This window comes from Morone saxatilis, unplaced genomic scaffold (assembly GCF_004916995.1).
Source record: "Morone saxatilis isolate NCDOM2014 unplaced genomic scaffold, NCSU_SB_2.0 Contig5, whole genome shotgun sequence".
Taxonomy (NCBI): Eukaryota; Metazoa; Chordata; class Actinopteri; family Moronidae; genus Morone; species Morone saxatilis.
Window position 1 is genome coordinate 18,775,370 of NW_023340095.1, and position 14,501 is coordinate 18,789,870.

At 42.1% G+C, this 14,501-nt stretch overlaps 1 protein-coding gene across 1 annotated transcript in view; it reads left to right on the forward strand.

The window, feature by feature from the left end:
- dachd (dachshund d) overlaps positions 1 to 14,501 on the forward strand; it is a 91,947-nt gene that overhangs the window by 69,591 nt on the left and 7,855 nt on the right. The window contains exons 8-9 of the mRNA XM_035677121.1: positions 11,295 to 11,440; positions 13,890 to 14,037. Of these exons, the coding sequence (XP_035533014.1) occupies positions 11,295 to 11,440; positions 13,890 to 14,037 (294 nt within the window). The remainder of the gene's footprint in view (positions 1 to 11,294; positions 11,441 to 13,889; positions 14,038 to 14,501) is intronic.

A 14,501-nucleotide genomic window follows, 5' to 3' on the forward strand; every position in this document is an offset into this window, starting at 1 on the left:
AAAAAAAAAAAAAAAAGATAGAAATCTACTAAGCTTGGCAGATTAAATACAAAATGAAGCAAATAATAGATTTTAGTATTCTCTGTTGGTTTTGAGCAGAGCAGGGGCGGGCTGTGCTGTGCTGTGCCTGTGCTGGGTGAATAGCAGGGACGGGAGAAGAAGAAAGAGTCCATATAACCAGAAATTAAAACCACTATGGAAATCATTGGGCTGTATGTTCCCTGTTGGCTAGGCTGACGTGAAGATCAGTGTTAGACCTTCACTCACAGGGTGTGAAGCAGTGAATAGTAATAATTAGCAGGATCATGAGCTGAATTTATGGGTCACAAACTGTCTAACTGTCTATGCATGTGTGTGTGTGTGTGTATGGGTTGGGGGGGGCGGTGTTGCTCTGTCAGGCAAACAGAGCAATACAAACAGAGGAGGATGGAGAGTTAACCAAGTATCTACATACTAAATCAAATGAATGTTTCCTCAGTAGCAGAAATCTTACTTCTTAACTGAAGTGCCTCCTCCATACTCGGATAATCAACACAAATGGACTGTAATTTCTTCGCAATATTAGAGGAGAAAGCAAATGACCCAGCAATCCACACCAATTCTCTCTAGTTGACCCACACACACATCTACCAGCAAACACACGCTGTATTATCTTTGAGATTGTCAATTCCTAATATGTCACTGGACTTGATTAGGATTCTGAGCTCTCCAGTGTGTGCACCAGAGGTCTCGGGCTGTGGAAAACATTTTTATAAAATAACCCATTAATGCAGAGGAGTGCAACTAAATTAGTTACCAATTTGCTGAGCATGAATTAATGAAGAGAGCTTCTCCCGGCTCCCACAGTTGTAATTTTCATAATAACCCCAGACCTTTATTTGGCAGGTTGTTTAGTTTTTTCGTTTGAAGGTTTTCATTAGTCTAATGAGGACTGTGCAAGGGCGAGCAGTCAGCACAATTTACATGAGGAAGCTATCATAATAAATGAGGCAATTTGAATAACATGCACAGGTTTATGCAGCGAGATAAGAGAGATTGTAGCAGCCAGATTCAGAGGTAACCAATACATTAGAACCAACTAATAACCAAAGTAATTCCAATAAAAGCTTTAAGTGAAGGGAATAAAATTAATGATAGATATATTGAACTGTAATGATATGATACATGATGCATTAGATTAATAAAATAAATGTGTTCCATTGTTAAAGAGGGGTGAGGCCTCACCATCCGAAGCTTTGTTTATGGTGAGCTTTTTAATTAGGCTTGTTCATCGCATCAGTTTGTTTAGATAAATGAGATAACATTCCAATGGTTTAATGATATCTCTCCACTTGTTTGATCTTTATGATCCTGGCAGAGCATTAAATTAATCTCTTGCAATGCACTCTTAGAAGAGAGCACAGTGGGCGCAGAGGAAGGATGCGGTGCCCCGGCTCATATGGAGGCTATTTAAATGGCCAGACACCTCAGAGACGGCCACTATAATGTCACATCACTCATATCCTATGAACATGTCTCATCTTTTTCATGTCATCTCTGCTGATGAAGGACAAAGGCTGTTTGTTGTTGTCTAAAAAAGACCGTTTCCAAAGTTGTGTCACCCAGTGCAGAGCAACCAGATGGTTACTCTGTTTTTTTTGGGGGGCTGTCGTTTGAACTCGGTTATTTTTTTGTCCAAATTTTGCCGGAGAAAAAAGGGGGAGATTAGATGATGTGTGAGAAAAAAAGGCTAGTAGAAAGCTAAGTGTTATCTCACATGTGACTAATTGAATTTCTTCAAACAGAAAGTCTGTGGCGATAGCTTCCGACAAGCCTCTGTCTCGTGAAACAGCAGGTAGCTGACAAACAAGGGGAAATTTGAAAGGTACGGACGCCTTTGGCTGTAAACTCACTTTGGACATCAAACACTTGACATCATTTTATTTCCTTGGGGAAAAGGTGTTTGAAACACAAGCCATATGTATGTACATCCAAGTATAAGAGTTTTCTGTAAATACCATGTGGCAGTCTAAGCATTTTGCCAACAACAAATTTCACCACTTTACCTCAGCCCTCCCACTGCAGTTAAACATGCCACATCTCTTTTACGCTGAGCTAAAATGCCTGACAGGAGAGTCGGAGGCAAATACAGTATGTAAACTGATTCTGTAAACCATATTTTAAAAGTGGGTGATTCACTGGTAATATGATATTGGCACTTCCCTGGTAAACGTTATATATCCTTGTTGACACAACAGGAGATGCACTCATAATGTCCTCCCAAGCACAAATGGATGCTTGTGGTGTATTATGTCACCTAGAGGTGCATCCTTCCATACCTGCTATGAGCTGGGCAATCGTTGCGACCACAATGGACGAAAGCTGATTTGCCACGCCTTTTCTTTGTCAAGATGCTGCCTAGATGTCCAGTTGATGTGCTCAGGGCTGGTGCACTGTGCACTGTCTGCAGTCCCAGTTTACTGTCTGAATGATGAAGTGGAGCAGGTACCAGTGTCACAGTCTATTACATACAGCTGCTCTGGGCAAGGACCTGTGGATGCTGATGGGCTCATGTAGAGACGGGGGAGATATAGTTTAAAAAAAAAGATGAAAAAGACAAAAAAGTCATTTCCAGCCTTTGTAGTCTTTGTTCTGTTCCTTCTTTGCATAAGCATTTGCAATGATAAAAAGGAAGTTTGGGGACTTCGGGTCAGTCAAAAGTTTCGGCATCAGTTTTGTGCTTTTTCTGCGGTGTAAATATTTCACTGACATTGATGGTATCTCCGTACAGTATCATTAAAAGTTGGATATGTTCAGTGTAAGCTCCTTCTCTTCATCTTTCTGACTTTAATGCATAGTGTTTTGTTCAGTCCTCCCAATGTCCTTGGCGTTGCAAGCTTCAAACACATGCTGACTACCTGACTTTCCCTAAGTCAGGAGGCAAGATCATTAGCCATCACAACCCTGAAATGTGACTTGGCAGACAATAATGCTTTATGATCAAACAACTTGTCAGTGCGTCCTGTTGAAATGAAAGAGTGCAAAAAAATAATTCAATAGAGGATCAATCATATTTCCCCAGCCCATGTGAGAGAGATTGCTGATGGTGCAGAGAGGGGCTATTCCTCGAGGACATGGGAGTTCATTTGGATATTTGTTCTCCCCCTCATGAATGTTCCATTGCGTGACACCATCTCCTGCTAATCACATTTCACTGAAAAGGGGGGATGCTTTTAGGGACGTTGAAAAGAGAGAGGTTCTTTTTAATCTTTGAAATGCCTCAAAAGTGACAGAATGCTTTCTCCTGCCAAGACGTGAGCCTCGGATGGGGAGATAAATATGCTGTGGTCAGCTAAGTGTATCTAGTGAGCAGAGAGGCAAATTTAATAATGCATTATCATTCACTGGCGAAGGTGAAATCTCCCTGTCCATCAGAAAGCTGAGGCCTGTTTCATGTTACCCTTCACTGCAAATGAACAAGTGCTTTACTCAGCCATACCAGAGATGCACAGTAGGCACCAGTGCTCAACTATATATGCTGCTCCGGACTGTCAGGAAAACAGGTCCGTAATCAAAGCAATCATCTCTCGGTCTTGACTGGAGACATTAATGATCACAGTCCTGATTCCTGATAAAAAACGTTTTGAACAATATCCTTCTTTTTTTCCCGTTCTTCCTCTCTGAGAACACAAGGTGCGTTTTTACATATCTGAGCATCTGCTATTATGCAGATTATGGGAACATATTTACACGAATGCCCTTGGACAACAGCGTTAAACAATTATGAAGATTATGTACAATGTGGAAAATTTGTGATTCAAAACAATTCATATCTTAGCAGTGGCAACTGTTGCAGACAGATAAGGTTGACCCTGAATATGTATTTCTGTACTTTTGGAGACATTCTGTGGGGTTGTTTGTATAATTTAATATTTACATGTAAACAGTAATTAAGTGATGCTACCGACATGCCAGGGCCAGGCTCTGCCAAGGTAAACACCAGCCCTAGTAGTTTGCCACAGTCCATCATGTTTACAGACTTGCAGAGCCGAGTGCTGTTTGTGTGCTCTTCCTTGGCAAAGCCCATAAAACACAACCAATTGGACGCCGAGTGTTGAACACAGTCACTCTTATCGTCTGGCAGTCTACTCGCTGACTTGAGGACATTGTGAGTCAAACCTTTAAATTTTCACTCTGCGATAATTACGCCGCTATACTTGAGCTTTTATATCCTTTCACTGAGAAAGTAAATCATTCCTAATAAAGAGAGGAAGAATAGTGGGCGGAGGGAAAAGTGCTTGAGGACTAATTCTCTTCACTCCCTCCCTCTCCGCTCTCTATTCTGCTTTTTGAAAGCCTTTCTCTGAGTATTCCAGTCACCTTGACTTTGCAGCTGCAGCCTTACACTCTGTTGCTTATCCTGCCTAACCCCAGCCTGTCAATTAGGTGTTTAAAAATTAATCTCTTTAACTGGAAATACCATGCCAGCTTTCTTCCGTCTGTAAATGAAGTGTTATTAATTCACACAGCGCAAAGCCAGTGTTATGAATAATGTTATCAAAACAGATTTCCACACGTTTAACACGTTGCTCCTATTAAAACCCCTTAAGTATTTTTATAACTGTGAAACCGGGACTACTAATGGATTTGCATCCATTTTTGAGCTTCTACACCAGGCAGCCATAGAGCAAGTGCTCCTAAGCCAGGCCTTTTAAAGTTTACATTTCCCATTTCCTCTTTTGTTCTTTCATCTTCATTTAAAAGCAGCTCAGTATATCCAGTCTGGATTAGCGCCAGCCAGCGTCGACGCACGTTCAGCGGCAACAGAACGGCATTGCCTCTCCCTGAAGGATTGCAATGCCAGGCAATGACACCAATGTGTCTCCCGTCCCCACCCCCCTCCCACCCCCCTCCCAAACCCAGCAAAGCTCTGATCTAGCAGCAGGCTATCTGGCCAACCACACCAAGCTAATACTTGTTCCATTAAAACCTGGTGATTACGGGGGGATTTCCTCTCTGTTTGTTTGTTTGAATGCTTAATTATCAATATGTAATTGGCATGTGTATTGTGATGTTGGGTGCATATTCGGTGGCATATTTTACTGGAATGCACATTGCTATCGGGTAGAAACAGGACTCCCCAGTCACTGTCTAAGTTAAGCTGCATGAGAAGTTGCTCTAATGAATTAATAAATGCTAAACAAAGGACAACTAAACAAAGAGTGAGAAATAAATGGCTTGATGATTAGCGGGTCAGAGAGATTAGTGGGGTATACAGTACAAATGATCCCCTTCTGAAATGGGAATGATTCAGGCAAAATACCCAATCAATAGTTTAGGCCAATTTAATCTCTGGGATTCTTCTGTCAATAGCTGGACCCAGTCAGCGGAGGTCAATATGCAAAGACAATCTAAACACCTTCAAAGTGCCTCAATATAATGTCCTTCTGCGAGTATTATCTACCTGACAGTTTGGGCTCACAGTCAATAGGTGAATTACAGAAATCTATTCAACTCTGCCTGGCTGTCATTTTCTTTTCCGAGCCACAAGTTTATTTGTGCTCCTCCAACCTGAGCCTTACTCCCTTGGTTTGACTAAAAGCTGAGGTCACAGATTTAGCACCGTGATCTGTAACCTTTAATCACCTTGCCCCAATCTGCGCCGACCACTCTAACTGCGATTGTCTCTACAAAATGCCATTTTGTCTCCACTACTGTTCGCTTTAAGAGCTCATTTGAAGGTGTGCGCTGGCAGAAACAAAAGTCCTGTATGCTTTTATGCAGTCATCACAGTCAGCCAAGCCTGTAATCCTCAGAGGTCCGATAATGACATAGCCCCTGCATTTATTACATGGAGGAGAGGAGAGAGGGAAAACGCTGACTTTGAACAAATGAACACTCTGACCTTTATGCAATAAATATGACATGGGCCGCATAAAAAGACAAGATATCTTCCTCCTGAATGGAAGTCAACACAGATTCTGCTCCCTTGCCTCTTGCTCTCTCTGTTTCCATTTCTTTTTCCCTCCCTCTCTCTCTCTCTCTCTCTCTCTCTCTCTCTCTCGCTTTTTCTCTCCCTCTTTTTCCAGCCAACAGTTAAACAAATGATGAAATCGATTTTAATTGTTTGTGCCATAATATTCTAATCTATGCTCGGAAAGCACTGTTTTTTGTAGTTCATAATTTTCACTGCTGTGATAGTTATACATAATGTAGATTGCAGAATATTAGGGACAATCATCTGTCAGTATTCACATCTTCATGCATGATTAGATTCTTAAATTTAATCATTAGCGCATGTTTTCTCCGCATTGAAAGCAATAAAAAAAAATTCTTTATCCATGCCAGAAAAAGACAGTTTTAACAGAGAGAATCAACCTTTCACTCTGCCTTTTGTAATCTTGGTGTGATCCCAATTGAGCATCGCGATTGTCTTCTTGTGTCACCTCAGACTGCCTCTCTGACAGTAAAGGATTTATGGTTATTTCCTCCATGCAGTCTGTCCATCTGTGGCTCTATCTTCATATGGCCTTGAGAATACGATTCAATTTATTAAGGCAAAGCAATGGACTCATTACTTTAAAAAGGTGGCAAGAGAGAGAGTGAGAGAGAGGGAGAAGTGACACACTGAATTGGTTATTAATGGAAAGGCACAGCCATAGGGCAGTTGAAATTTAATGATATCCTACAAGAAAATATGAGGGTGTCACTCTCCAAAAAGTCATGCTAAATGTCAACATTTTAAGGTCCCGGCGCTAATTTTATGCCTGTGCACAGTAATGTTTTGGAGAGCATTTAGGAAACACGGCCCAGTGGCCAGCCTGATTATCCCGCTCACCTTCTCTCCTCTCTCCAAATGGGTTTGTGCAGCAAGCGATTTCATCTCTAAGTGAAGGGAACATTAGGGAGGGGAGAAAGAGAGAGCGATAGAGGAAAACACGCGGTTTGATTTTCATGCTGTGATAAGAGAGTGGGAGCCAAATGTTACCTGTTAATCTAGCCCAAACCGACCGGGGCTCTTGACTTTGTCCCCCAGCAGGGATGGGGCAAACACTCATTTTCCTCTCTCCGTGATGAAAAGGAAATTAGCTTAAATGTGATGAGGGCACATTAGTGTGTGTGCCGTGCGTGTGCCTAATGAGTGTGTATGTGTTTGAGGGGTTCCTGTTTGCAAGCATCTGCATGCATGTGTTTTCTCTTTCTTTTCTTTGTATACACAGTACATTACACACATATGCACAACATATGCAAGTGATAGTCATTCTAAAGGAATTTTGTCTTGTATGGATCATCACACACATTCTTGCAGTATGTCCTGCAGGCTCTTACTTACTTCAAGAAAAGTGTGCCTGCAAGTCAATCCAACCCTCCAGTAGTTGGATTATGTGCTATCGTGCAGTTTTTCTCTGTCCGGATGCTGTGAATAAATTGATTTCAACCTTCAGCACTTGCTTGAAACCTGCTTTTATAAGTGTGCAGAACTTACAATTCAAAAACACGAGACATAAAATAATATCTGCAGTTATTAAAATAAGCCTATGCCATGCTATAGTACCTGGTTAAAACTATCATGCAGTTCAAGCTGAATTTATTTGGCCTGAAAGACCCTCCAGAGTGCAGACATCATTTGCAAGATAAGCTTAGGCTCATGTTTTTTTAAAGTGCTCAAATTGCATGCAACTACTTTTTTTTTGCCCAGCTCCGCATCACTGCATGTGTACCAGACAGACAGATATTTCCCTTGACAAGATTTTCCAAATCCAGCACTTTAAGTGCAGGTGGAATAATGCTGTGTTAGCTGCTAATGGCTGTCCGAGAGGTCATAACTACTCCATTTGAAGGAGGCTGGTTTTCTCCGCAGCCCTGGCAGGTCAAATCAAATGTAATTGTGCAGTGAAAAGCAGCGACTGTTGCCTTTGTGTTGGCTGTGCTGACAACCTCCAGGTTTAGCATTCACTTCTCCTGCTGGGAGGAACACAGGTTTGCAAGGACAAAGGCTTCACCTGTCAATATATCACACTGACTGGCCAGCCAAATGTACCTCTGCTCTCCCTCTCTCTTTCGCCCTCTCTCTCCCCTATCCCTCTTCCTCTCTGTCAGTCTTTCATTCTCTGCACACCCATTCTATCCCAGCCTCCTCTTCCTCAGCCTCTGCCTCACCTATCTATCTATCTATCCATCCATCCATCTTCTGTCTTCAGCCATCTATCTCTCACTCCTGGCATCCTTCTCGTCCTCTTTCTCTCTGTCTCTTTGTGTGTCTTTCTGTATCTTCCTCTCCTCCTCGCTCACGCTGCCTGCGTGTGAGGACTCAGCTGAAATGTCCTGAGGGACCCAGTTTCAAACACAGGAACCAGAAACATATGGCACATTTTCAACTCCCAAGGTCAATTACAGCTATTTATCCAGAGATTGCAGCTAAATTTCCCAAGGTTTCTTCTAGATTTACCACAGATTGCAATGTGTGTCTGTCACATTTTAAATCAGGCCAGTTTCCTCTGCTTCTCTCCACTCCCTGTGACTTTCCATCAAATATTTCAAAGGCTTTCAAGTGGGTTTTAGACATGTTTTATCTCTGGTTATCATGTGCCCCATCTTTTTTGCCTCAGCTTTGCTAGGTCCAAGTGCCGCTTGCAACACAAATCTAATAACATGTAAATTGGAGATAAGCCCAGATCCCTCCAAGTGATATTTTTTACATTCATAGTTTGTCAAGTCAATTCCTGGGCCCCTGTTTTAGCAGCACAACACATGAGGAGTGAGAAAATTAACTGGATAGGTGATTCATCATTGCTAGCACACTGTCAAGGACTCCCTCTGCAGCTATTGAGAGCAGGGTGGAGGAGGAGGACGGAGAGGGGGGGGGGGAGGCGTTGTTTTAAATTATGGCATTTCATTCAGAATGCATTGTATTTACAGCGTCCCATTTTTATTTGTGGCTCCTATTATCCGCCGAAACAGTTGTGCATGAAATGTTATTTGTGACAGGGGTGACCTGCGAGTGTTTTTCCACACAGTATTTCATAGTCGGGGGGGCCTTAACTGTACCTTTACCGTACGGTAAGCACAAGAGGCTGTCACAGCTGCTGTTGGCAGCCTTGCTAGTGGAGAAATATCACCTGGAAACAGAGTACTCCATTCCACCGGCCCCCATCACTCCAACGCCTGTCGCTGTAATTAAGTTGAAGTCAATGATTCTGGAGCGATGGTGAGAAATAAACATGCAAACACATGCCAGCATTTGCAGCCAGGAACAGAGAAAAAAGGGTGGGGGGCGGGGGGGGCAATAACATTAGAAGCACAGAAACCACAGATCTAGATTATGTTCCGCTGGAATTTACATTTGAGTTTCATTAAGCCAATTTTGATTATATTGATTAAATTAGTCACTTATTAGCTTCCCATTTCTGTCTTTGAAAATCCCTGTATTTATGCATAGCTCCTGGTGGAAATGTTATCTGACAAGGGGTGCTGTACGGTAGTTGGAGTCTGTCGAACAAAACACGCTGTTTGCTTTTCCCAGAGCATGACAGGTTGTTTCCCCTGCAACAAAGCCATCAAATATTCTGTGTGATCCAACATTGTGTTGGAGGGGAGGCCTGCTGAGTGGGAAGCCGGAGTTTGTTAAAGCAATGATTTATGATTAATGCCAACACTAAATAAGGGACAAAGTGCCTACAGTACAAATCAATTACAAAGCTACAACAGCAGACCTTTCCCCGAGGTCTACTAACGTCTCTAGTTGTTATGGTGATTTTATTGGAGGTGGGTGATGCAAGCATATAATGCATGCAATACATCTATATCAACCTGAGCTGGAGCCAACTGTAATGCTTTTGATCTTTGATTAGTTATTTTATTGAGATAAAATGGGACTTTCATGTTGTGCCACTGTATAAGGAGAGTGCATTTTATATCTCCACCCAGACGCCCACCTCAAAATGCAGACAGGACTGCACCAAACAAAACAAATTACCACAGGAGTGGCTTCTTAAAAGTAGGCAATTCATTATTTTTATGAAGTCAAATTATAAACAAATTTTAATCCATTAGGCAACCATCCATTCTAATTAATCAACAGGAGTGAACTCCATCTGAAAAAGGAGAAAGGTTGTTTACTCTCTCCACGGACCAGCGGTGCATATTTCACCATCTTCCCCTCTCAGAAAAAAAAAAAATTTGTTCTTCAAATTACAAACCTAAACTGTGAATCCTAACACTCGACTTTTGGCGCGGAGATGTTTCCAGGGCATTTGCAGATGCTTGAAATAATCTCCAATGTTTTTGCTCAATCTGCTCTGAGGATGGGTGAAATAAATACTTTAAACTAATTAATGTAAGACCAGCTGTTCCCAGCACTTGGCTAGCGTTGGTGAATATTGATGGGAGGGAGAGGCAGGGCTGTTCAGCTCCACTCGCTGTTTGTACAAGATTCAGCCTGCCACATAAACAGATATGAATACTGGATGAGAGCAGAGAGGTGCTGTGCACAACACAGCCAGGGTTCCACATTACAAATAAAACTTTTCCCCCCTTTCATTAAATTAACAATTAAACAGCTGATGGTGCAGACTTCCTGTGGAGACCTTTTTAGACTGGATGCGTTTAATAAACTCTCTCTCTGCAAGATGGTAGCACTTACAAATTGTTGGCTTCATAAAAGCTCACTGGACAAAAACATGTGTCAGATGTGATGGGGCAGCAAACAGCAGCGTCTTACATACTGTTTTAGTTTGACCAGGCTGTATCTGTGTCTGCCGGGTTGCCTCCTGCTTTCTCTCCCTCCCCTCTTCTGCTCCTCTTTCCTCCTCTGAGGCCTGGTGGAGAGGCTGGACAGCAGATGGCAAGGCCCTACCCCTCTGCCGGTGATGAATGAAGGATGATGTCATCTTAGGTTTGACAGGCACCCGTGCGTGCGTACACAAAGGAAGCCCGAACCTCTGGGGTCGAACATGCAGGCCTGCTTCTGATTTTGGAGTCCACATGACATCTCTTAAATGGGGGAAGCTGGATTTACGTCCCAGTTGATATTGTTAAACCCCACACTCAGGCCTTGAGAAGAAGCAATACAAAGCAATCTCCAAGGGACCAGTCAGTCCACTAAATTTCTGAGAGAAGGGTAGAGCTGGGATTGGCTGCTGGAGATCAATAGCGAACCAGTCATTGCTACTGGTCAATTTGAGTCAGGATCAATATGTGTCAGCATGGCCAAAAACTACTCACATATTCTGCCACTTAGCGTGTTTTGCAAGTTTCACAAATAGCATTCTATGAATGATTAATCAATTTTCAATGTTATTGTTTTTTTTCTGCAGAGGACAACTCCATGTGCACCCCAACAGCAAGAGATAGCTACGAGAGGTTGTCACTGGCTGGACAGGCTCTGCCTCCTGGCTTCCCATCACCATTTCTCTTCCCAGATGGCTTGTCGTCAATAGAGACTCTCCTCACCAACATACAGGTATTGTCCACTGACTGAGTTGTGCCTTCATAACACCAGAGTTTGACACTTTCTGCAGCACATTAGTAGCAGTAATTTCTGATGGTTTATACAGTAAATGCTGCACTGTACTTTTAACCTCATTCAGCCAGGCCTTCATCTTGTCAGCCAAAAATAGATGGTTTCAAGCTGCAATGTATACAATTTTAATGTGATTGTGGCATATTTGAAATGATTCTGATGGCACAACTGTTTGTTATAAAACAGGGAGACTAGACAATCCTAGGGCAGCCAATGTGTCTGCCACATTGTCTCTGTTTTAACTACCACCTGAGGGCGCCAAAGTCGAACATTATTATATTCTATACGTAGTTTAATGACTTATTATCTTAAAGGAACAGTGTGTAGGTTTTAGTGTCATCTAGCAGTAAAATTGCAGATTGCGACCATTTGAATACACCTCAGCCTTCCAAGAGTGTAGGAGAAACTACAGTGACCCACTCCCTCTGTAGAAAAAAACATCTCAGTCTAAGGTAACGAAGACACAACAATTCTTATTTTCAGCGATTATACACTAATGAATAAAAATATCTATGAATATTATATTTATTGTTGTAGTCTTTTCCAAATATTACCCAAGAAGGACATGAAAGTTAATTCTAGACCTTGGAAAGAGTGCTTTTGAAAATCTTACTGAAGGTATCTTATTGCTAAGCATTCAGCTGCTGCTGTCCTTAACAACTGAGGAAACTCCATCTGCTGAAAAAGACTGTGAGGTCTGTTTGAAATCTCCAGAAATAGCGAGCAAAACAGTAGTATTAGTTGATTCGACTAACCACAACCCTCACCAGAGGCGTGACAGAGCCGAAACCATTTTGAAAGCCACTGACATCTGTTTATCATTTATTGAGGACTAAATCAGTAGAAATACTCTGTAGAGAACCTATTTGTACCCAAAGATCGATTGCTTGCTTCAGGATTTCCAAAAAAGCATCATTATACCTCAATTTTTTGTTTATTTTTTATGCTATTTTTTTGCCAGTTCTCTGAAAGCTTAATGACTCAGTCTGGCGATTATTAAATTATGTTGGTAAAAATCATTAGCATGATGTAGTCTCTCTACAAGAGCTCGTTTTTAGTCAAAAAAGCGGACATCATCCACATCCTCCTTCCAATATACCAAGAACATTAGGACGACAGATACACTCATCTGTAAATCTGCATACCTTAACAATATCCGTCTACTCAGAGTGCCATTTAGGCTTCAGCTCAAACACCCTCAGTCAGTAAGATGAATGTATTTGCCTTCTGTCTGAGTGTAATGATGTGTGTACACTGCTGCCCTTCTCATTGCACTTGTACCGTTGGCATCAGAGTCCTGCTTCTCCTTTGGCTCTGTGTGGTAATTAGAAAGCCACAAGTAAACCCGTCGCAAGCTCCCAACACTCCACTAAGTCATCTTTGATAATGATCTTCGCGTTGGATATTTATATACAAATCAACAAAATGAAACCAAGCAGAAAATTAAGATAAAGCAACTTAGAATAAATTGGGGTCAGAAGAATCAACAATTAGTAAGATATAGCCCAGTGCATTTAATATAATTGCATGTGGACGGGGAATAATTGTGAGGGGAAAATGGCTGCGGTACTGTACGGCTTTCACGTGAGAACGCAGTATCGTTTAATTCCGAACTGTCAGGAGTATATTTGGATATGGCAGTAATGTAATTGATACATGATGAGATACTTGTCATTCATATTATTCATTCCTGCTGTGTTGTGTGAGGAGCTTGAAAATGTGCTGCAGAGACTAATACTGTATATTTATGCCAATCCGGTTACAATTGTCAGCTGTGTAGTTAAATGGGAAGGTGTAAGGGACGTGTAGAAAGAAACTCTCTGGCTGGAGCTTTTGACCAGGAGGTGAGCTCCATCTTAACCTCTGCTGTGACAGTGCTGAACGGTGCTCCCTCCTTCAGTCCTCTCAATCAAGCAGACGCCCCTCTGGTTCAGTTCAGATGGCTTTGAACCAGTGTAATGCCTATCTACGCTTGTATTTCACAGCTTTGACCAAAAGGGGTCAGACATGCCCAGCACTCTCACACCATTATTCATTATTAAAATAAAAATGATTATTACAAAAAAAACTCCGGCAGATTTATGTTCATGTTTCTAGATCTTATGGGAGCTGTGGAGCAGCTAAAAAAGATAATGACATCTTCACAGATTAAAGGAGCTGCAAAGGTGGTAATACGCCTGAAAGGAATCATGTAGCAGCAGTCAGCTTTTGGCCCTGTGCTCTGCTTCACTACTGTGGGCAGCACAAAGAACTGCTGTGACATACTTTCAGTGTGGTTTGCTGTCACTTCATTTTGAAGCTCCTAAATAGCCCACATCACTCTCTCTTTCTCTACTCCCCGCTCTCCCTTTTATTTATTTTTTCTGTATATATTCACGTGTGTGCGCAGGGCCTGCTCAAAGTGGCGATTGACAATGCGCGGGCTCAGGAGAAGCAGGTGCAGCTGGAGAAGACAGAGCTGAAGATGGAGCTGTTCAGAGAGAGGGAGCTCAGGGAGACTCTGGAGAAGCAGCTCGCCATGGAGCAGAAGAACAGAGGTACTGCCTGACGACTACCTGGCACTGAATTGTTCCTGTCAGCCGCACGCGCGTGTGTGTTTGTGCGTGTGCGTAAATGTGTGTATTTTCGCAGCCGTTGAGACTTCACAGGCCTGTGCTCATGTAGACGTGATAGCTCCCTGAGTGTACATACACAGTTCTGCATGTATGTTTAATGTTCCCTATTGAAACACTGACATAAGCGACTGTGTTTCTTTGGTTACACATGCACTGATCTGCTTAGCACTGGTTTTCCTGCTCTTAGTCAGTTAACATAATTGGTAATACGCATTAACTTAGAGAAATTCACTCTCAGTCTCATGTTAAATGCATCCGCTTCATATGCTAACTGTGTCGTTTATGTTTAATGAGAGAAATTCATGAAAAATATCCCAATACATTTTTCAATTTGCTTTAATTCCCTCTAGCAGTTTGTTAAGTCACAGTCAGTATTTTCTTTTATT